Genomic DNA, 22,003 nt, shown 5'->3' with positions numbered 1-22,003 from the left:
CAGCTGTCTGTGAGCTGAGAGAAAATCAACTCCTCCCCAAGCACCAAGATTTTTCTTTTCCCCCCTGACCTTCCATCAGGAAGAGGACAGTTCCCTGGGAAAAGGGGGTGCCCTGTCCCTTCCCATCCCCAGCCAGACCCCTGCCCTGTGCCCACAGGGGCACCTGGGCTGCGGCAGCAGCTTAGATCCAGGATCTGACCCAGGACCTGATGCAGGACCTGATCCAGGACCTGATCCAGCCCCTCCCCAGCCTGGCAGAATCACAGCACATACTACAGCCAGGAACATCAAGCCTGGACAAACCATTTGCGGGGAACTAAAGTAAGATGAGAATAAAACCCTGCGTGGCAGTGACTCTGCTGCCACGCTCCATCAGCAAAGCCAGAAGCGGGGCTGCCCACAGCGGGGAGCTGGGCGCAGCCTGCCCAAGGGTGCAGTCGTGCAGGACCCGCGGAGGCAAGCGGGAGCAGCTGAAAGAGACGAATTTCTGAGCACCGTTTCCGCTGCTGCAGCATGCGTTCACCCTTCCCCTAACCCCGCAGGAAGCAGCCCCTGGGCACGAGGTGCCAGCAGCCGCTGCAGGGCACAGTCCCCCAGCACGGCGGTGACAAGCCTGGACGCCTCCCTGTGCCACCCATCCCCAGAGCCCCGGAGCACACAGAACCACGCGTTGAGCTCTGCCAAGGAGAGCAGATGCCAAACCTGAATTACCAGCCCAGAGAGTAGCTGCGGATCCTAGGAGCTCCTGCGATTTGCGGCAGGTTTTTCAGGCCCCCGCCTGTCACACGCACACGCAGCTACTTAAGCAGTCACCCGAGGACTTGCGGGCTTTATTTTTATTTTGTTTTATTTGTCTTTCACGCGCTTTTGGTGCCTGCCAGCTCCAGGTAAGTGTGAGCTTTGAGCTGGGGGTGCCGGGGCGACTCGGGGACGGGCTGGGGGACGGGGTGAGTGACTTGCTGGGGAGGTTGGAGCAGTACCCAGAGGGCTGTAACGGGAAAGCCCTGTGGCTGGGGCACCAGAGGGGCACGCAGGAAGGCAGAGAGCCCAGGCTAGGTGCACCACGGGGACTTCTCTCAGCTACAGCAGCTGCTGCACTGTTCGTGTTGTTCCTATCCGATATTATCTTTGACAAGGCTGCATGGGAGGCTTACAGGATGCATGACAGGTGTTTTTTTCCTTATGGTGGGTTCTGGTTTATTTTTAAAGCCTCAGCCCCACCTCATCCTGTGTGCCGTGCTGGCTGATGTTATCCACGACTGTGCCCCGGCTCAGCAGGAGGCAAAGCAAAGCTCGGGACAGGACACAGCTTTGCAGAGCGAGGGAGGACAGGACAGCCTGTTTGCATTGAGGACGGCTCGCTGTTTTGATCCCTGCAGTGGCAGGAAATAGGCGCAAGCTAAAAACAGATGCTTCCAGTCCCTTCTCATCCCTAACGGTGGGGAGGGCGCTGGGGAAGGGGCCACGGGGGCCCATCAGCTGTGCAGGAGCTTCTGACCAGCGAGTTTTCCAGGGGCTTCAGGAGCAGTAAATGGTTGGAAAGCTGTGCAGCCACGCAGCTATTGTGTATGTCTTTCAAAAAAAAAAAGCAAAGCTGCGCAAACAGAGATCATCTCTTTTCTGGAAAAACAGCTGCTTTCTGCCAGGCCAGTAGGTGCTGACAAGCACCAGCAGTGTTGAGCTGCCCCCCTGGGAGGCAGAGGGTTGATGCCCTCCCCTGTCTCAGGCCAGAACTGGGTTCCCAGCCAGTACCCCCAGGGTGTACTAACATCTTCCCCTGCTGCAACCTGTGGCCATTGCTTGTTATCAGTTCCCAGGTGGATGTGGAGGGACGTTCAAATAACCCACCAGCCATGCTGAGACAACCAGGTGCTCCCTGCACGGTCTCGATGCACACAGCAGTGCTGCTTATAGCCATCTGCAACCGCAGAACCCTTGCAAGCTTCAGCTGGTGGCTGCTGTCACACTGCCTTTCCTAAAACCGAGATGATCAAAATGAAGTGTGACTTTCCCAGGGCTCTGTAGCTGCAGACACTTTTTGTTCTGGTGCTGTGGTTTCACAGTGCTTCTGGAACCACCACTTCTGCCTGGGTGTGTCACCCCCCGCCACCAAACTCAAGTCTGTGCTGCTGAGGGAAGGCAACGTTAGGCATGGGGCTGTTCACAGAGCTCAGCAAACACCACAGCACCCCAGCTTTTCTGAGAGCTGCATAGGTAGCTTGCATGCTTCATGCTAGAAAAAGCCATTTTTTCCAAAGCCTGTAAAAAATTAGGCAGAAAAAAAAAAAAAAAAAAAGCTAGCGGTGGTGCTTTTCAGCAGATGAGCAAAACAGTCTCAATTCTCCATATTTCTGCCAGGTTTTAAGAAATGTAAGCAAGAAAAACATCTTTCCTGGACAAGGGAATGGTCCTGTACAGCCTGAAGGCCAGGCTCCAAGCCAGGGCCTGGGCTTAAATGGGTCTAGGGGTCCAGGTGAGGCCAACGAGGATATTTAGGAACTCTTGGTGTGCTCCAGTCTTGTCACATACTGCCTGTTTTTAGCAACTAAAAGGTGTTGTGCAGGGTGCCACATGTGGCATGTGGCCTCTGAAAACCTCTGGGCCCCCGGGGAGCCATGTGAGAAGACCCGCAGAGCCCTCCAGGACCTGCAGGAGGTTGACCTGGTCCTGAAAGCCATCTCACAGCCTCGAGAAGCAGCAAACGTTCTCCCTCCAGAGCAAGGGTAGAGAGAGGATAAGAAAAAATAAAATAAAATCAGGTATCCTATTCTGTGTGCCGGGGCACCCCAAGCTGCCAGCAGGTGGAAGATCTGTGCCCTATGGGAAAACGCCTCAGGAACTTGGGGATTATCAGAAACAGAAGCAGCCACAAAGATGAAACGGGAGAGTTACGAGGCACACGTTTCCTATGCAAATCCATGCAGACGCGTTAATGCACGCTAACTGAGCAGGCTGCAGACGATGATTTATGAACCACCGGGCCCTGCTGCTGATGGGAGCCCAGGCTCGCTGCCTGAGGCCTGACCTCTCCCTGTGCGGACACCTCTGAACCGTGTCCAGTGGCTGCAGTACCCCACAGAGCTCAGCCTGCAGTGCCTGGGTGCTGGGGGTGATCTTGTCCTGGTCTCTTCCTGGTGGTTTACAATGCCATTTTCCAGCATGCTCCATCGCCCTGAAAGGAGCTCTGACCTTATGCAACCACTGTGTTACAGTCAGTATTTACCAAGAGACTTGAAAAGAAGAGTGGGCTGTTTCATGAGCAGCTCTGGTCTTTTTAACCCTGTGTGAATGCCAGGAGATCCTGTTATTAGTCAATGCAACTTCTTGCAGATAAGGCTCAGCAGAGCATTCAGTTTTCAGGGTAAAGCTTGAGGATCTCCCCAGCCCCTTGTGAACAGGACAGCTGGCTCCCTGCAAGCTGCAAAGCAGTTTTGGACCTTAGCCCTATCCCAGCGGTGCTGCCAGAAGGTGAGAGCCCTGAGGCATTCAGTACACCCCAGGCTACAGGGTGGGTTATGGCAATCCTTCAGCTGGGGTAACAGGCAGGTGTAATGCTGCACAGTAGGGGTGCAGGACGGTGGAGGCATTTAGGTTACATCTCCAGGGAGAAAGAGAAGGAGAAGCTGGATTGTGACATAGAGGCGGGTGGTCCAGAGGAGACCCACAGCAAGCCAAGGGCTCCTGGCAGCAGTGACACCAGCCAGACAGACACAGGCTGAGTGGCTCAGGAAGCAGAACAGATCAAGAAAAGCCACATTTCTGAATCCAGCTCCTCCCTTGCCACCACCCACAGTTTGGTTTCGGAAACACCGAGGCAGTTCACTGTCAAGAGGCTTATCTGTCCTCTCGTTTTAGTTGACCAAATTGGCAGGCTTGACCCTCTGCCACCTGGGAGCAAACCTGGAGCCCTGCAGAAGAGGGGTGTGGGACTTACCCGGGACGTGACTCATTTTGCTTGTGCTTTTGTGCCCAGCCTGCCAGAAATTTGTGCAAAGCTTGGCAAATTGTGTGACTGCTCGGGCACAGACACATGTGGTATGGTCTTCCAAAGACTGACCCCTTACTTGAACACTGAAAAACAAACATCAGGTGATACTCAGGAACAACGGGACTAACTGTATATCCCCATGCACGATAGCATTAAATATTAGTAAAGACAAAGCAGCTCACCTGCTCGTCTCCAGTTTTGCCTGGCCGTGCTGCTGGGAAGAGGAACGGGAGGGAAAACAGTGATTGCTGTGCCCGTGCTCCTAACAGGTTCTGCATCCTTTGCCTCGTGTTTCCCCTGCACAATTCTGCCTGCTGGCTGGGGAGAAAAGAAAAAACAAAATCACTGGGCTGGATGCCAGACACCATCCCAAAAGATAAAAAGATAAATAAGGGTTGTTTGGTGTTGTTTTTTTTTAAACTACTGACTTGAAAGTAACACACACACACCCCCAACATGCTCGCTGCTGTGACATCAGCCCCGAGTGACGCCCAAGCCTAAATACGGCCGTAAACAGGAATCATCTCCGCGGGAGTCAGGCGGGCTATAAATACAGCAACCAGCAGAGGTTGCTCGGCAGAGGAGAGGCTGCAGTTCCTGCCAGCTAGGGATGGTGAGGCGGCTCGGCTGGGAGTGTTGCTGCCACAGCCAGGAAAGTGAGGCAGGTGCTGCTGGCAGGGGACAGGGCTCCCAGCGGAGACCTTCAGGGAGTTGTGCCCTGCCACAGCCAGAGGCCACTGGGGAAGAGGGAGCTGGTGGTGACTGGGATGCCCGGAGCTCAGCGAGTACAGACCTCGTGTCCACTTGGTCTTGGCAGTAATCCTGGCCTCTCTCTGCAGTGCCTGGCCCCATAGCCCAGAAGGAAATGGACGCCGAAAAGCCAGTGACTCCCACTGAGGAGCAGCTGGAGATCCTGGAGTACAACTTCTGCAAGGTGAACAAGCATCCCGACCCCACCACGCTGTGCCTCATTGCAGCTGAAACTGGGCTTTCCGAGGAGCAGACCCTGGTGAGTGTGCACCCCTCGCCCCCACCTGAACACCAGCTCTGCTTCCCTTGCATGCCTCTGTGCCCCACAAGCTCTCCACAAGCCTCCTGCCTACTCTGCCCCTGCATCTCCAAAGCCCCTTCCCCTGTAATTACAGCCCCTTTGGCCCACAGCCACGGCTTTCCACATAGCAGCCTGGTGCCCCACTGGGTTTCTTGTGGTCCCTTTGCCACCGAGCCCCAGACCCAGCCTGGACTGGGAGGCCAAGCTAGTGCTCCCTGTAGCCAGAGTAAGGTCATCTGCCGTGTGTCACTGCCTCTCGGGCCATTAATTTACACCTGTGCATGCTGTCCTTTCCATCCAACCCGTTTCTGACAGTCCCAAGTGCCCACACGGCTGCTGGCTTTGTAGCTGGAAGGAACTACACTCGTTTTAAAACAGGTGCAGGAGAGATGCAACGCCTGCAGGATGTGCTGTGGGACACACTCGGGCTGTGCACGCTTCCCACCACTGCAATTCTTTAGTTCATCATCCCTGAGTGCACATCTTGGGCAGGTCTGTCAGCCTCTCCAGGAGACACAGAGGCCTCCACGTGTTCATTCACACAGGCTGCCACTGCTAGGGACTCGCATCTGGCTACCTGCAGGCTGAGCTGGGAGCCAAAGGAGAACAGCTCCTTGCAGCCTGCAGATTGCAGTGCAGCTCTGGTTTTGATGCAGATGTTGAATAAACTCCTAGCCCCATGGTGTGTTTCAGGGTTATAGAAAAGAAATCAAACAAAAAAAATGTTCGCAGCATTTTGGAGCAAGCTGCCAAGTCTGGCTCTCCCTTAGCAAAACCCATGAATATGAGAGTCAAGCAGACAATGCCAGCATTTAATCTGTTGCTGGGAAAGATGTTGGGTGTAACTGAGCATCCCAGGCTGGAGTGAAAAAGGAGATACCTTCCTCTACTGGCAGATATTTTTGTCTAGCACCAGGTGTATGGATGTTTTGAGGCAGCAGCCCTGAAACACCTTAGAAATGTCATTGCATTTTATTCAAGTTGTAAACTTGGGCCACATATGCCCAGAACCCCTCTGAAGATGTCTTAAAATCAGCCTTTCTTCTTCCACAAATCCAGAGTGCCCCTGGATATCTGGAGATAAAGGTCATGGTAGGGACAGGATGAAGACCGGGGTGGTGAGCTGCAAAGTGCCTGCATTGCGTATGACACAGAATCACCCCTCCTGGCATCTGGAGTGCTTTGCCAGCCAGATATAGCAACCGCTTTAATACCAGTAAAAACGAAATGCAGAGAGGTACGGAGTCAACAGGACACAGTGGTTTAGGGCAGGAAGCGAAATGATTGGGAGGAGATCAGATGGGCAATCATCTAGCTGGATGTGGTCCAAGGCAGCATCAGTGCAAGAGGGACACTTCTGTGCACCACAGTTGTATCATCAGTGACTGTAACAGCTTCAGAAATAGCCATGAACAAATATAGCAACAAAATGAGCAGCAACAAAGCAAGTTGTAGAAGTCATAGGCACATTTCCAGCGACAAGCCTGAGCTGTGCTTCCAGCACACGCGAGTTATGCCTCTCTTCTTATGGAGCTAGCATGGCTTTCTTTATCTACCCCCATTGCATCCAGCATTTCAAATTGCAGTTGTGTCAAAGTGGCATCAGCAGATCTTGGCTTAGGGATGCCAAGTCACTATAGAATAACACAGCCATTCATACTACTTGAAGAATAAGATAACTTTTAACCCATTTAAAAAATCTATTTGTCCTTAAGTCTGCAGAGAGCCACTGTGTTTCCCTCTCATCCTTTCTGAAGCGGGTTACCTTTTGGTTCTGTCATTTTTGGACCTGTGGTGATTGCTTCAATGCTCCGGCCACTTAAACAGATGCCATCCTGCTTAGCCAATCTCATACTCTGTTTGCAAGAAAAATCTTCACTCACAGCAATAAAATGGTTGCCAAGGTCTGGAGTGAGCAAGGCTTAAAAGAAGTGCGCACATAGGTGATAGACCATTTGGTCAGGAGAGAATCATAGAATCACAAAGGTTGGAAAAGCCCTCCAAGATCATCTGTTCCAACCATCCCCCTACCACCACTGTTACCCACTAAACCATGTCCCCAAGCACCACGTCCAACCTTTCCTTGAACACCCCCAGGGACGGTGACTCCACCACCTCCCTGGGCAACCCATCCCAGTGCCTGACTGCTCTTTCTGAGCAGAAATGTCTCCTCATTTCCACCCTGAACCTCCTCTGCCGCAACTTGAGGCCATTCCCTCTGGTCCTATCAGTAGCTACCTGTGAGAAGAGGCTGACCCCCAGCTCCCTACACCTTCCTTTCAGGTAGCTGCAGAGAGCAATGAGGTCTCCCCTGAGCCTCCTCTTCCCCAGACCAAACACCCCCAGCTCCCCCAGCCGCTCCTCACAGGCCTTGTGCTCCAGGCCCTTCACCAGCTTCGTAGCCCTGCTCTGGACGCGCTCCAGGGCCTCGATGTCCTTCTGGTAGTGAGGGGCCCAAAGCTGAACACAGTGCTCGAGGTGTGGCCTCACCAGAGCTGAACACAGGGCTGTCCTGCTGCCTCTGACCCACCCAGCAGCACTCAGCCCAGTGCTCTCAGTTGTGTTTTGTTGTTGTTTTTTCTTCCCCCTCCAGAAATGGTTCAAGCAGCGCCTGGCACAGTGGAGGAAGTCTGAAGGGCTGCCCTCAGAAAGTGGCTCTGTCAGGGACTAGAGGATGCTGCTCCGGTCTCCGTGCCTGCTGTAAATCATGGCGACAATGTTCAGAGTGGGTTTCCTGTTGCAGAAAGTTTTGAGATGCAAAATAATGCCCTGCTATTTAACGTAATGTTTATTTATAGAAAAAAAAATGCTATATATATAAAATATATATGTATATGTGTATACAGCTTCTGGTGGTTGCATAACCAGTTCAATGATTCTTATCCATTAACAGAGCTTGCACAGGCCAGGCCATCTCATGCCCTTGTCAGCTGCTATGAAAGGTTCAAGTACAGGAGGCAGGAAGACAGATTTATTTTCTTTATGATTTAGTGTACAGAACATCCTGAGAGGAGGGCAATTGGAAAATGTGATGTGTTGTTTGTGGGGTCTTGGTGAGCTTAAGATGCCCATGATGTTTAGATATTGACAAACCAAGTATCCAGATCATAATCAGATCAAGACACGATGAATGTATTTTTGTTACAGGACACCAAAGGGAGAGAACTGGTCTTTTCTTTATCCAATGTGTAAATAAAAACCAAAGACTTTTGGTGAGAGGAGCTGTGTTATGTCCCTGTCTGTGCTCCCTGCCCCAGTAATAGAAGACAAACCCAGCTGGGATGACATTTCGCTAGGGCAGCCTCAAGCAGCCACCCTGGGTTTTCCCTGTTGCCACAGGGAGAGCCTGAAGAGGTGGACAACCTTCTTTTCTAGGGCACCCACAGCAGCCCACACAACCCCCCACACCTCCCAGGCTCTGGGGTGGCAGAGGCTGGTAGTGCAGGACAGTACATGGGCGAAAAAATAACTCACACCATTACCCAGTGACCCTGTTTCTGTCACAATCACATAACTTTGAGTGCCACTAAGATCTCTAAACTTTAGCAAACATTTTGAAACCCAAGGTCAGGAGCTGCATTGCATCACCCTGCACGGCGTCAGCCTTAGTTTGCTACACTTATGGGAAGGAACAGTTCCTATGCTGGCCTCCCCCAACCATTATTTCATTAACTTCTTCGACTTTTAGGGCAAAACGAGAGTGATAAACCCCAGACACAATCCTCCCTAAGGGAAGAAGCTTCTCACATTAGGTCAAATTCTGCTCTTTTCCCCAGTAAGCATTTTGTTCTTAAGGCATGACTATTTTATTTAACTGCCCAAGTTACCCCGGTAAAAGGCAGCTGCTTGTCAGAAAGCACTCTTGCTGGGTGCTGCCTCTGCACTGCATGTCCGTGAGGTTTTCCAGCTGCAGCAAAACCCAAAGCAGGTGATCTTCCAAGGGGTGGTGGGGGCAGACAGCAAGAGCAGCAGCGTGTTTCTGAGGAAGCTTAGCGCTTAATGGGACGAGCCAGCTCTTGGATCCGAGCAGAACAAGTTGCCTTCTTCGCACTCTCCTTCACCGTGAACGCATCGGGGTTGAAATGAGTCAAGTCCATAGGAGGCCTGAGGGAGTGAGGACAGAGCAGGTCACACCAGGCTCTCAGAGCTTCCTGCTGACATCTCCACCCAGGTCTTGCCTGTCCCTATCAAAGGAGGAAAAAAAGCAGCGTTGCCTCCACTGCTGTCATCAGGACACTAGCGAGAGGAGGAACTCCCTTTCCCACTGAAGCTATCACAGCTGCCAAGCATGCCCTCAGCCTCTGAGGAACATCCCACCCAGGATTTCCTACAGCCTGGGCTGAGGCCAGCTACACCATGCTGGGCAAAAGGAAGGTGCTGCACTTCACCGTGTGTCAGATGGTTGATTTTTTTTTTTATTATTTGCAATTAATAATTGAGATGTTACAACCAGTAATTCCTACTAGTATTGCGAAGTTCTTATTCCTTCTTTTTCAGTTCTCCTTCAACCTCAAAGATGCTTTTGAAACTAAAATTCCTGTAGCACTGACACATCCAACCATGTAAAACCCAGGCCTTTGGGGAGCTGACAAATGGGGCTCAATTACGTGTGTCAAACCCAACCCAACAAGGCACCACAGCACTAAAGGGGATGACAACTGAGCCTTGCCCACGGCAGGGGAGCAGTGCCTACCTTTTACGAGGCTGGGCCAGCTCTACAAGCCTTGGTGTGGCCACTGCCTGTTTCGCAGCCTTTGACACTGGCCACTGAGCATCGCGTGGGGGCATGTAGTCAGGGTGCAGTCTTTTTGCCCGAGCCAGCTCTATGGTCCGAGGGCTCGCAACGGCCTGCAGAGCGAACTTGGAAACCTGTGGGAGAATGGGGAGGAAGGTCCTCACAGCTTCCCCGGGAAGCACCTCACAGGTGCTTCTAGCATCCAAGAACAACCAACCTGCAGCTCATTGTACCCGGGTTCACAGCGACTGGTCACACACAGGTGGGACATGGTCCCATCCACGCCTATCTGGCACCAGACAAGCTGCAGAAGAAGAACCTACTGCCTAAGCAGTCCCCCGACCTGTCCTCCTGTCCCACTCTGCTGCCCAAGAAGTGACTACATCAGCCCCACAGACAGCAAAACATCCAGGGCTGCTATGAAGAGAGCTGCTGGCTCGTGCCCCACAGAGGTGTTTTTGTTTTTTTGGGGGGGAGTGGGTTACAGCAGAGGAAAATGCCCCCACATGCTTGGAAACCGAGCTCAAGGCTCACTACTGGTACAGCCCACCCAAACCCCCAGCTCTAGTCAAACCAGCAACCACCCCATGCTGCAGAAGCCCTTTCCTCAACCAGGAAGAGGAAATAAAAGGGGCACCAAAACTTAGCAATTCTTCAGTGCCTCTTCATTTTGGAAGTCGAGCACTCAGGGCGGCTATGTTCCCGTAGCCCTTTCTTCCCTGCTGCAGACAGCCCCTGCTCCCATCGCCAGCACAGCGTGGTGGCTCTTAGCAGCACGGAACTGCCCATGGTGCAGCCCAGGCGGGCAAGGAGATGGCACCTTCCCTTTCCCTTGCTGAGAGAGCACCATCTGAGCTGCAGGCTTCCCCAGAACGTGCATTACTGACCTGCCACTGACCTGCCATGGTGTTTGCCGGAGTCTTGCTCAGGTTTGGCTATTGCCACTCTTCTTGGTGATGGCTGAGCTGTTGCAGCTTCCCTTGAGAGGGTCCAGATTGTCTCTTGGTTTCCCCACACAAGCCTAGCAAGAACACCAAGGGTGTGAAATGTGCCTTTAGAAATACATACAAACGTGAAATGTCCTTAGTGGGATCGTTTTTCCTGCCTAGGGTGGGACACACTCACAGTCCCTATGGCTCCCCACAGCTGTGAAGCGCTGCTGCCTTTCCCTGAGCACTCACCTTCCTCAGCACTGAATTCCCTAATGCTGTGCAGGTGGGTTGCTGTCACCTCAAAACAGAAAAGAGGCTTCAAGCAACGCATCTGTTTTCACAGCTCCCAGTGGATGTGCAAAAAGGGTCATTTCGTTCCATCTCTGAAACCCCTGCAGGAGTTTCATGATTGCATTTTTCTTGCCTCACCGTTACCACCTAGCCACGCCACAGGTATGACAGCAGAAACAATAACAACGTTACGGTCAGGGTGTGCCATGGAAAGTGGGTGAGGTTTTCCAGTACGTTAGTGGTTAGTCTCCCAAGCCCAGGGCAAATTAGGAGTTGCTCATCCCCCATGGAGAACGGACAGCATGAACTCTCCCATGGTGGGAGAGGGTACCAGAGCAGTCCCAAGAGGGGACAGCAGCATCGTGGGTTTGTGGAGCCTTTCTGGAGCACGGTGACACCCGTGGTGGGGTGATTCAACGTGGCTCAGCTTGTTGAGCCATAGCTTGGCCCCATTCTCAGAGTCACGAGTGCTTTTGGGGGGGAAGCACTGGCATGACAAAGCCAGCAAGTCCCTGGTGGCCAAGGCCCTGTCAGGCCCCGGCCCTCAAGCCAGGCTCTCTGGGTGCGTTCTCACCTGGGACTGTTTGCACAAGGCCTGGGTTCTGCCAGTTCTTGTACCCTGCCAGAAGTGCAGAAATGGACAGACGTGTCCTTAAACACCCAGTTAAACCAACAAAGCGTGCAACAACTACTGCTGTACTCAAAGCCATAACGCTCTCTCGAATACCCACATCTGTACCTCCACCCTGCGCAAGAGTGTGTTTAAGGACCTCTCTCCAAGCAACCTTCCTTCTCTTTAACCTGGTGATCTCACCAGGATTTTGGGCTCTCTCTCAGACTGCAGAGCCACAAATCTGTGTGTCTGTCCTCACTGCAGGCAACACAAACCTTCTGGGACATGATGAGGAAAAGGGGAATGTACTTCTCTGCTTCACAGCTTGCCACGCAACCCCAGCATGTAGGAGATGGACAGACAGTCTGCCAGCCCAGACAAACAGAAACAGCTGGTACCAACAGTACAACTGGTTACCAAAAGGTACCATGGAGGCAGCACGCTTCCAACTGTCCGCTGACAGACGATGGTCAGTGCTTTGGGGACACCCCTGTGGTTTCTCCGATGGTACTGAAGCCTCTAGTGGGACACAGCTCCAGCAAATACTTACCAGAGAGCACCACGAGGACCTGGTGCTGGCAGGCTGCTGCCAGGGCATCCTCACTCCACACTCCCTCCCTCGCAAGGTGCCTGCTGATTTATCTCCCTGTCACACCTAACCAAGCTCCCCGGGATCTCGGTGGGAATGCCCGGGGGATGTTGGCCCCCTGCCTCCAGCTCAAGACGGGACATGCTCAGGACGGCAGCACACGTCTCAGGAGCTCCAAACCAGTTTCAGCAGCTTCAGCCAAGCGGCTCTCCAGAGGCTCATCAGTTTCCCCCCCCCGCAGACAGCACAGATCCACCAAACAGCCGCATCCAAACTCAGCACCAATAGACAGATATCCCCACGCATGCATCTTCAGCAGTTCTGCAACCTGAGGGAATTGAGCAACCTCTCTGACGAAGGGAGAGTCCCAGGGCAGCCTCTGCCATTTGGTCCTGCTTTTGCTTTCCAGCCGGGGAAATGAGGCCTTGCTGCAGCCAGGCACAGAAATACCTTCCTTCTGCTGCCTGAGGGCAGTCGGTCTCATTGCTTAAAAGGTCCCAACTGCCTATGAAATCAACCCCTTGTAAAGCAAATTGGAATTAGAATAGTTCAGCTGAAAAGAACCTAAAATAATTGAGTCCCAACTGCCTCATCACTAAACTGAAATTAAAGCACATTATTGAGGGCATTATCCAAGTGCCTCTTGAACACTGACAGGCTTGGAGCATCAACCAGCATGCCAGGAAGCCTCTTCCAGTGTTTCACAACCCTCATAGTCAAAAAAAGATTTCCTAATGTCCAGTCTGAACTTCCCAGCACCAGTCCCTTTCTGCTGAGCTGCTCTTTGGTCACTCGTCTCCCAGGCTGTACTCATGGCTGGCATTACTTCACCCAGGTGCAGAACACAGCATTTTCCTTTGACATTGATGCTGTTGATGATTTTCCAATCTAAATCGCTCTGCAAGGACTCTCCATCCCTCCTGGGAGTCGACAACACCTCCCAGTTTAGTATCATCAGTGAACTGGGTAAGGATGCGCTCAACTCCTACATCCAGATTATTGATTGAAATGCTGAACAGCACCAAACCTAGAACTGAGCCCTGGGGAGCATCACTAGTGACTGTCCACCGGCAAGATGTAGCTCCGTTCACTACAACCCTTTGAGCTCTGCCATTCATTCAGTTCATCACCCAGCAGAGTGTGAACCTGTTCATCTCACAGCTGGACAATTTGTCTGGAAGGATGCCATGAGGGACGGTATCAAAGGCCTTATAAAAAATATAAATTTATTTTTTAAAGCCTTATAAAAATATATTTTTTAAAGCCTTATAAAATCCAGAAAGATTATAGCCACTGCTTTCCCTTCACATCCATCAAGAAGATGGCTTTACCTTACTAGATCTAATTACTAAGGCAGAACTTTCTCTTCATGAAGGCTTGTTGACTACGCATGCTAATAGCTTTGTTCTTTACATGCCTTTCAATATCCTTCAGGATAATCCTCTCCATACCCTTTCTACACACTGAGGTTAGACTAATGGTGCTGGAGTTTCCTGGGTTTTCTTGTCGATAGGTGTAATGTTCACCAGCTTCCAGTCAGCAGGGACCTCTCCAGACTCCCAAGACCTTTGATAAATTGTTGAGAGGCCCAGTTTTAATATCTGCTGACTCCTTCAGTACTCAGGAGTGAATCCCATCAGGCCCTATGGATTTATGAACATTTATTCAACTGATACAACCAGTCCCTTACAATTTCAGTTCACAGCTTCTGTTTTGAAGGGGCAAGACAGTCAGACATTGTCCGTACTGAGGAGCAGGGGGAAAGACAAAATCAGGCATCCTTTTGTTTGTGTTTTATCCCAGCAGCATCCAATATATTGACTTGTTGATCCAGCATAAACCTCCAGCTGAGCCATCCCTTGGAGGCCTGAGGCACAGCTTGGGCACTAGGGATTAGGAAGCTAGGGCTGGGAGGGTTTCTTACCTGTCATGTGAATGTGTAGACAAGTGGCAAGAGATTTTAAAGACAGGAAGTGAAATTTAAACCCTTGGTAACATCTTCAGCTCGGGCTGCCTGCTCTTCAGGGTGACATAACGACGAGGCAGCTGAGTTTGTGCATCTCCTCGGGATAACTCGGGCAGTTGTTTGTGTTGTTGACGGTATCCTTGGTACCTTCTCAGCGCAGTTGCATAGCAATGCGCTTGCACATGAAGCACTCCGCTCCTCTGCTAACTGCTCCTCACTGCAGGGCACCACAGGACCGAGCACTGCCAGCACCAGTTACTGCTCCCTTCAGCTGTAATTTCAAGGGGAAGTTATGAAAGCCTCGGGGGAGCCTCAGCAGCGATACTACACCGGGAAGTAAAACTAAACACAGAAGCACAATCCAAGCCGTCACATTTTAAGAGGGAGAATGGAAAAAAACAAAGATGTGGCAACGTGCAGAAAGTGTGAGGAAACGAAGGGAGATTACAGGCAGCCCCTAGCCCAGATTGCAGCAAGAGCCACGGGCGGCCCTGAGGGGCTGTGAGGCACCTTCCTGCCCCACCCCAAGGGCTGAGGGGATGGACATGGGGATGGCCACTGGTGGAGCAGCCTCGAAGGGAGGCAGATAGCTCATCCACACCCATCTGCCCACCGAGCTGCCCTTCTTCTGGAGCCTGTGAGGGAGCCTCCACAGCCCCTCTGCCCGCAGCAGCCTTCCCTTCACTCCTGTCTTGCCTCCACACCACTGGGAGGCCTTGGAGGCGTGCGGCCATCTGCTTCATCGTGCTGCCTCGCTGCGGGGTCTTCAGCCCAGCTCTCGTTGGCTTCCCTCTGCCTTGAGCTCAGGGAAAATCCCGCTGCCTGCAGAAGCTTGAGCCCTGCTGGCAGGGGACTGTTTGCACAGAGGCAGGCCAGCCGAGCACCCATCCCTTACAGAATTGCAAAAAGAACGATTTTAAAGGTAGCTGTCCAAGAAAAGCCGTGAAGGTCTGCTGTGTCATTCCTTGTTGAAGTAAATGAAACCCAGACCAGTCGTTAAAGAGTAAAATTTTCTGATTTATGCATCTGTTACAAAGGACAAAACTAGAAAAAACTTGTACAATACATTTGGTTATAAAACGTGTCTTTTGCAGTACTGCCTGGAACCTGAATCACTTGTTTGGAGTGTAATTACAAGGACACTGACACTGAGAAAGTAACACTCCTTTCCAACTCATCTTCCTTATCTGCTGTGCTAACAGAAATCACTTCCCAAAAGCGATGAATTTTTCACCCATGACACTGCTTGCTCAAGCACAATCTGGACTAAACCAAAATAAGTCACTCAAACTGATGGATTCCCCCAACCTCTGATGCCAACCTAACTTAAATGCTTTCAATCACGACCTTAAATTGCACTGTTTTGTGTTTTTTTTTCCCCCCGTAAGCAAAGAAAATTTTAATGTCTTATTGCTTTAATTTTCTCGTCTTTCTTATCCACTAAAGAAGCTGTAAACAAGCCCAATTTCCAGAAATCACCAATTTGTCACTCCCCTAAAAGGCAGCTCCTATAGAGCAAAAACAGAGATTGTCACTGTCAAAAATGCAGTTCTGTCACAGGATTTTACATTTCTGGCACTCTCAAGAAGTGGTCTCATTTTTAACAGAACAACTTGACTAACAGAGTTGCTGTAAAATCCATTACCTATGAAGTAAACATAATTCAATTTAAACCTGAGACTTCAGGCCAGGTTAAATTCACTGAATACAGCTTTGGTTCATTAAAGCCGATGGTTAATTCCAACCTGGCAAGTGGCCGTCTCAGCCTAAGCTATACATACCCCTAACTCTGCTGTCTGAGAGTTTCACTTTCCCCTACAAATAGGCTACAAATACATTATTTTCCAAAAGTATTTTAAAAACACTATGAAATAGATTTTCTTACCAACTAGACATCATTTTCAGAGGAATTCCACACCCACAAGGAAAAGGTACTTCTACATTTCAGCTGCCACGTGGCAAACCAACCACGTACTAACACCTCATCTTCCACAGCTGCAAGAATTGTGTTGAAGGAAAAGAGCTGTCACTGCATTTCCAAAAACAGCTCTGCTATCAGCTCCTTGGCATCCTTCATGCTTGAGGAGATCTCTGAGCCATCCTCTGCCACGTGGGTACCGATCAAGAACATCTTCCTCTTGTCCCCGATATCAGACAGTGCCAGAGCATCGTGGATATCTGTGATGCAGTATGCACCTTCGAGGTCCTGACACACAAAACCAAAAACAAGCCTGTTAGTTGCAAGAGGTGGCAGCACCAGTCCTACTCTGAGCCTTTCCTCAGGGAGGGGAAGGGTCTCAGAATGTCTGGGGGCACTGCTCTTCTATGTATCCTTATACGATCATGTTCCCATGCCCTAAAATGCTTTGGAACCAAAATGTTTATCCTTAACCTGACTTCTTCCTGAAGAAATAAGGGTACAGCTCTGCTCCCAGTTATTTCAGTGTTTCCAATAATAATTTATGACTAGCTGTACAAGCTAGAAAAAGAAGTATTCCTGGTCCAAGACCCCAAGCACCCCACGCAGAGTTACAAGAACAGGGCAAATACAGAAGTCATTCCCTCATTACCTTCCCAGCCCCCAGCACTTCTGTCTCATGGACCTAGAGAATCAGCAGTAGCATTTGTGTTTGATGAAGCCAAGACTTATGAGACTAATACAAAGGACTGCTAGCAACATATCTAAGTTAACAGATATTTGGGTGGTAACAATGTAGAACAAACCAAGCACATGGCTCCAAAAAAAAATTAATAATAAAAAATCTGCACTTAAAGACTTTCAGCTGTTCTGTCATCTACTGCAGGTATTTGACACTTTCACAGAAATCAGAAGAAAACACTGCCTTGTGAAGAAAGCTCCTCTTCTCTTACACTTCTACAAGCAACCACAGGAGCAACTAAACAGACGATGTGAAAGCAAACAATTGTGCTTTGCTACGTGGGGGCTGCTAGGTAAAGAGGTACCCAGGGACAGCTATTCAGAAGAGAAACCTAATTCCAGGTTCAACTGTGGTCTCCCTTGCTGCTCTCAAGCCTTGCAGCTCTGCAGCAGATTTCACCATTATTTCCACCCACAGTTTGTTTTGCACCATCTCTGAGTGCAGGACCTTCATCTTACAGGTCCAAAACTCAACGCCAGATTAATTTCCTTTGCTGTCAGCTGGTGCCTCAGAAAACTCCCCAGCGTGTGGCCTTCTTTGAAAAGCTTTATTGGCTGTTTTCAGAGCTGCTGCCAGCCCAAGCTCAAGTAAGGGCAGGGAACTCCTACCTGCTTGTGGGCCAGAACCACCACGGGCAGGGTGGAGTTGTTCTCGACCAGTTGATGAAGCAGCTGTTTCGCCACAGGCAGCCGAGCATGATCAGCTGAGTCCACTACGTAGATCAGCAGCAGCACTTGGGGCAGGTACATCTTCCAGTATGAACGCAGAGATTCACTGCCCCCAACTGGAAGAGAACACAGCAACACAAGATTCACCAAATAATCCAAGCAGCACAGCTCCCAGAGGTCCAGACAGCAGGCTCTGGGTTGAAAACCCAAGGAATTTGGGTTACTGTACACGAGCACAGAAATAGCTTTATTTTCCCCAGTCAGGGGAAAAGGCAGGCTTGAGTGTGCTCAGAAAGAAATAAAAATCTTTCTATTGCAAGCTCTTGAGGTTTGTTTTTTTGTTGTTTGTTTGTTTTTGTTTTGTTTTTAAATGGTTGCTTTCTGCAACATGGGTCTTGTTCTCGAGCCAGAAGGGACAGCGGAAAAAGGTTCAGTATCCAGAAGGACAACGTGAGAATGTCCCCGTTTCACAGGGATGCCCTTCAGACAAAGGATAGCATCTTCAGACAAAGCAGGCCTACAATTTCCTAGAGAGAAATTTAATTCTGGCATGGGGAGGGCTCTCATCAGATTTGCATTACACTAGGGACTAAATCAAAAACTTGCACAGCTTTCGTATTGTCAAAGCACCAGAGGTGTTTAGGAAGAGATAAAAATCAAGTTCCAACAGACGCTTTGAGCTGTCCTTAGGTGATGGGATAAATCTTTGCACAGGATACAATTCTACCCAGACTCTGTTGGCTATGGAAGAAAGATATTCACCTTCAAAACCAGGGCTTATAACAGTTCTGTGGTGAAGCCACGTGCCTGAGATTGCTGTTCCCATCTGAGAACATTGGTGGTGCTGAGTTTAAGAGAAGCAGGGATAGCTTACAGTATATTAAGCACTTCAGGGAGGCGACAGGATGAGAGGCAACAGGCACAAACTGAAGCATGGGAAATTCCATGGAATATGAGAGGGCACTTCTATACTGGGAGAGTGACAGAGCCCTGGGACAGGCTGCCCAGAGAGGTTGTGCAGTCTCCTTCTCCGGAGATATCCAAAACCCACCTGGATGCCATCCTGAGCAATGTGCTCTAGGTGATCCAGCTTGGCAGGGGGTTGGACCAGGTGATCTCCAGAGGTCCCTTCCCACCTCAACCATTCGGTGATTCTGTATATTTTCAGCTCTCCAGGTCTATCATTTCTAGGCAATCAAAGGCAGGGAGGGGGTGTGTGCGTGAAGGTACTTTGCAGAACACCAGGCTCAAGAGACAGGGGTGACTTGACACCAACTGCAGCAAGTTCCCAAAGCAATATATTTAGGTTTCCCTATAATAATTTCCTGTCTTATTTAGGAACTCTTTTCAAAACTGACTTGCTAGCCAGCCTATCAAATTTACTGTCCTTAGTAAATTTGTTGTTCCAGAGCAATTTTGCCCTAAGTAAAAATTATTTACCAGTTTCAAGAACACACAAAGTGAAGCAATGTTTCCCTGCTAGGGTGTTTTCAAGAGCCCCAGTGCAGCTCTGTCTGCAGATGCAAGTCCACCACTGGGGGAAGGAGCCAACAGACTGTAACTGACCTTACACTTGGGGCAGATACCTCTAACTCTGTACAGGGATGTTCTCTATGCTCATCACTAGTCTTTCTGTCCAGTGCATTCATACATAGCATAAACCAGGGGTCTGCAACCTCATAGTGAACATTTTTTCCTTCCCAAACCAGTAGCAGCAACTCAGCAGAAGCCAGGAGCTCCTTGAAGAGGCAAGATTCCACCTACTTATTTACATGATGGTACACAAAAAATGTTTTTTTCTATCTGTCCAGGCTGGCAAAATAAAACCCCTACTGTCTGAAAATCGTAATGAACTACATGTTCACAGTGCAGGCTGCTAACCTCTGGTCTAGGCAATGGTACAGACTGGGTAAGTAACAGATCAGAGCGCCATGCGCAGATTTACCTAGCTGAAATTGGCTTGAGACATTTCATCTCCCATGGGTCAGATCATAGCCAACACATCTCAGTCACTACCAACCTGGACCAGAGAGGGAAGGCTGACTCAGAAACAACCATCCTGCACTGCACTGGGCCCAAGCAACCTGCAGGCAGCAGCAGAAATCCTGTGGGTTTCTCTAGCTCGGAGACCACCTCACTCCCAGCAAAGCCAGTGGGAAATACAAGTGTCTAATACCAACCAGGAGAGGGACACAGACTCTAAGCATCTCTAAAGAGGTGTTTTCCCTGGCATGGTGCAGAGACTTCCACAGTAGGACTGGGAACGACGCTCTGCCTTAGAGGCTTCATCCTCACATCCTGAATACCGTCTGCCTGGTAACAGCACAGCTGCTTTGTGCTTGCTGACAAAGGTACTGAGGCGTTCCTGGGCTAGCCGCCAGCTCTGTCAGGCAAGCACAGCACAGCACAGGAAGAACTAAATGGCAGCCTCTGTCCCTGCAGAAAGCTGGCACCGGTGAGGTTAGGGTGTCAGCCTCTCGATACCAGGCACTGACCTGACTCCAGGGTCCCTTAGATAGGTTTTTGAAGAAAAAGCAGGAAGAACAGCTCTGTGTGTTCTCCTCTTTCACCTTATTCACCTCTTCTACGCTTGCCCTTGTCAGGCATGAGCACCGAGGAGGGTGGGAAAGCAGGAGCTCCACAGGGCAAACAACCACGGCTTTGTGTTAGCGGAGCAGGCACGAGGAGCTACGAGGCTTTAAAACACAAGCACGCAGGACAGGAGCTCGTAGGCAGTAAAATCAACCTCACTCACTCTCCAGGAACTCCATCTGCGACTCCTCGGTGGCGATGCAGACGGCGTTGAAGCCCTCGGTGGGCGCCAGGCTGCGCTTCACCTGGTTAGTGGCCAGCGCCTGCAGCAGGCTGCTCTTCCCCGCGCCATCCAGCCCCAGCACCAGGATCTGCCTGCCCTGCCGCTTCCCCTGCGGGGCGACACGGATGGAAGGGACGGGACCAAGCCTCGGTGCGGGGGGCTCCCCCCGCCCTGCCCCCCGGCCCCTCAGGCGAGTCCATGCCCAGGCCGCCAGGGCCGCGCCGCCCGCCATGGCCAGGGCGGCCCCACAGAGCCGCAGGCGGCTGCCCATGGCCGGCCCGGCTGCGGCGGGGAGGCGGCTCCCCCTGCAGGCTCCCCCTTTTCGGCTTCCCCTGCGCATGCTTCCACCCACAGGACGAGGTTTAAATCCCTTCAAGCACAGGCTTTCCCTGTCAGGCGGTGTCTACGCCTGGTGAAATGGTTTTGCAGCGCGAGTTGCTAGAGGTGGGTGAGGGTGCTGGGAGAGCTGCTGCACCTCTTCCACCTCACCCACAGCCTCCTTTCAAAATGGGCCTTGTTTCTCCAGCACAACCATCACAAACGCTTTGTTTTCGCTATTTTGCACTGCACCGTGCCCCCTACTAACGCAGCAGAAGAGGGGACGCCAGGTCAGCTGCCACGCACTTTGCCATCTTACGTCGTGCTCTCCCCCCTCAGCTTATCTTCGGTGTAATCCAGGCCGTCTGTTGTTTTTCAAGACCATCTGCGCCTGTGCTGTTTGGTGGTCAGTGACCAACTAGGACAAAACACCGAGGACATTGCTTGCAGAGATGCTGTCAGATAAATCTGACAAATACTTTGACTAGCATATGCAGGAGTAGCATAAAGCTAATGTTTCAACACACCGTTGGTTGTTCCACACCTCTGGAAGTTAAAAAACATGGACAGATTTCTTTTTACAGGCTGCATTTGAGTTTTATGGTAACAGCCAGTTCCTTCCATACTTACTATCTGAGTCCAGAGATGCCACAGCCAGGCCAGAGTTTCCTTCCCCTTTTGACTGCTCTGTGCTTAGCTATTGATAAAAAATGACTGCTCTTAAATGTTTAGCTCCTTTACACAGTCGTCCAGAACTACCTGGCATGCATACAGCACGCAACCCAAAGCACAAAGTTAAATATTTTGAAAATCATTTTTTTCTTCTTCTTATCCTAACAACTCCAGGAAAGTCTTTGCTGCAGTATGAAGCCCTGTCCCATGCCACTAGCACCATTTTACCCAGACTGCAGGGCACTGTGTGACAAGGATGGCTTGGGAAGGGTACAAAAGCAGAGGAAGTTAGATTTGCAGTCATGAAAGGGGAAACATGAAAAACAACCTGCAGAGAGGGCTGTTAGAGCTTGATGAAGAAAAGGGGACTTTCCTAACCCTCACTGGGGGATGCAGTTAAACATTAAGCCCAACAACCCAGCTTCTAACTTGCAGTTGGTGACAGTGGTGGAGAGAAGAGATGCAAGGCATCATTACTCCAACTTTCAAGGGAGCTTGCTACTCTCAAAAACAGGCCTTCGTAAATCCAGTGTGCTGTCCCAGCAAGTAATTTCTGCTACCAACTAAAAGAGGAGTTGGAGCAGGAGCTGGGAAGCATGCAGCTCCTGGGGCTGCACATATGGAACAGCTCTCACTCCAGAAATAAGCTACAAGCTCTGTGTGTATTTACAGTTAAGAATGCAGTTCCCCAGAGGCACAAGAGGG

The 22,003-nt window shown here is 50.7% G+C and overlaps 3 protein-coding genes across 7 annotated transcripts; 1 reads left to right on the top strand and 2 right to left on the bottom strand.

The window, feature by feature from the left end:
* Positions 1-419: 419 nt before the first annotated feature.
* On the top strand, positions 420-8,257 carry HOPX (HOP homeobox). Of its 4 annotated transcripts, none has more exons than XM_068681660.1 (3): positions 420-887; positions 4,828-4,997; positions 7,633-8,257. In XM_068681660.1, the coding sequence occupies exons 2-3, from the start codon at positions 4,854-4,856 to the stop codon at positions 7,708-7,710; spliced, it is 222 nt and encodes a 73-aa protein (XP_068537761.1). In that variant the 5' UTR covers positions 420-887; positions 4,828-4,853; the 3' UTR covers positions 7,711-8,257. The 4 variants fall into 4 exon arrangements, with proteins under 4 accessions (XP_068537761.1, XP_068537763.1, XP_068537760.1 ...); XM_068681662.1 differs by lacking the exon at positions 420-887 and adding an exon at positions 4,463-4,601; XM_068681659.1 differs by lacking the exon at positions 420-887 and adding an exon at positions 4,497-4,649.
* Positions 8,258-8,514: 257 nt separating this feature from the next.
* On the bottom strand, positions 8,515-13,442 carry SPMAP2L (sperm microtubule associated protein 2 like). Of its 2 annotated transcripts, XM_068681657.1 has the most exons (3): positions 10,662-13,442; positions 9,733-9,908; positions 8,515-9,143 (listed from the first exon to the last, which is right to left on the bottom strand). In XM_068681657.1, exons 1-3 carry the CDS (start codon positions 10,677-10,679, stop codon positions 9,029-9,031), a joined length of 309 nt encoding a protein of 102 aa, XP_068537758.1. In that variant the 5' UTR covers positions 10,680-13,442; the 3' UTR covers positions 8,515-9,028. The 2 variants fall into 2 exon arrangements, 1 of the variants encoding a protein (XP_068537758.1); XR_011096404.1 differs by having other exon boundaries at positions 8,515-9,223; positions 9,733-13,442.
* Positions 13,443-15,161: 1,719 nt separating this feature from the next.
* On the bottom strand, positions 15,162-20,627 carry ARL9 (ARF like GTPase 9). Its single transcript, XM_068681655.1, has 3 exons — positions 20,249-20,627; positions 17,434-17,609; positions 15,162-16,371 (listed from the first exon to the last, which is right to left on the bottom strand). The coding sequence occupies exons 1-3, from the start codon at positions 20,577-20,579 to the stop codon at positions 16,192-16,194; spliced, it is 687 nt and encodes a 228-aa protein (XP_068537756.1). The 5' UTR covers positions 20,580-20,627; the 3' UTR covers positions 15,162-16,191.
* Positions 20,628-22,003: the final 1,376 nt, after the last annotated feature.

This window comes from Anas acuta, chromosome 4 (genome assembly GCF_963932015.1).
Source record: "Anas acuta chromosome 4, bAnaAcu1.1, whole genome shotgun sequence".
NCBI lineage: Eukaryota > Metazoa > Chordata > Aves > Anseriformes > Anatidae > Anas > Anas acuta.
Note: the sequence above shows the minus strand (reverse complement) of the source record. Positions and strands in the feature narration are given on the sequence as shown.

What these genes read in the sequence shown, in the direction of transcription:
- HOPX (XM_068681658.1), top strand. Translation starts at nt 4,599, where the DNA reads ATGGTGAGGCGGCTCGGCTGGGAGTGTTGCTGCCACAGCCAGGAAAGT. An exon ending in CAGCCAGGAAAGTGAGGCAG is followed by an intron (nt 4,654 to 4,827) that starts GTGCTGCTGGCA and finishes CTCTCTCTGCAG; the next exon opens with TGCCTGGCCCCATAGCCCAG. An exon ending in TTTCCGAGGAGCAGACCCTG is followed by an intron (nt 4,998 to 7,632) that starts GTGAGTGTGCAC and finishes TTCCCCCTCCAG; the next exon opens with AAATGGTTCAAGCAGCGCCT.
- SPMAP2L (XM_068681657.1), bottom strand. An exon ending in CTGGCCCAGCCTCGTAAAAG is followed by an intron (nt 9,144 to 9,732) that starts GTAGGCACTGCT and finishes TCACTCCCTCAG; the next exon opens with GCCTCCTATGGACTTGACTC.
- ARL9 (XM_068681655.1), bottom strand. Translation starts at nt 20,579, where the DNA reads ATGGGCAGCCGCCTGCGGCTCTGTGGGGCCGCCCTGGCCATGGCGGGC. An exon ending in GCAGATGGAGTTCCTGGAGA is followed by an intron (nt 17,610 to 20,248) that starts GTGAGTGAGGTT and finishes GTTCTCTTCCAG; the next exon opens with TTGGGGGCAGTGAATCTCTG. An exon ending in TGGTTCTGGCCCACAAGCAG is followed by an intron (nt 16,372 to 17,433) that starts GTAGGAGTTCCC and finishes TTTGTGTGTCAG; the next exon opens with GACCTCGAAGGTGCATACTG.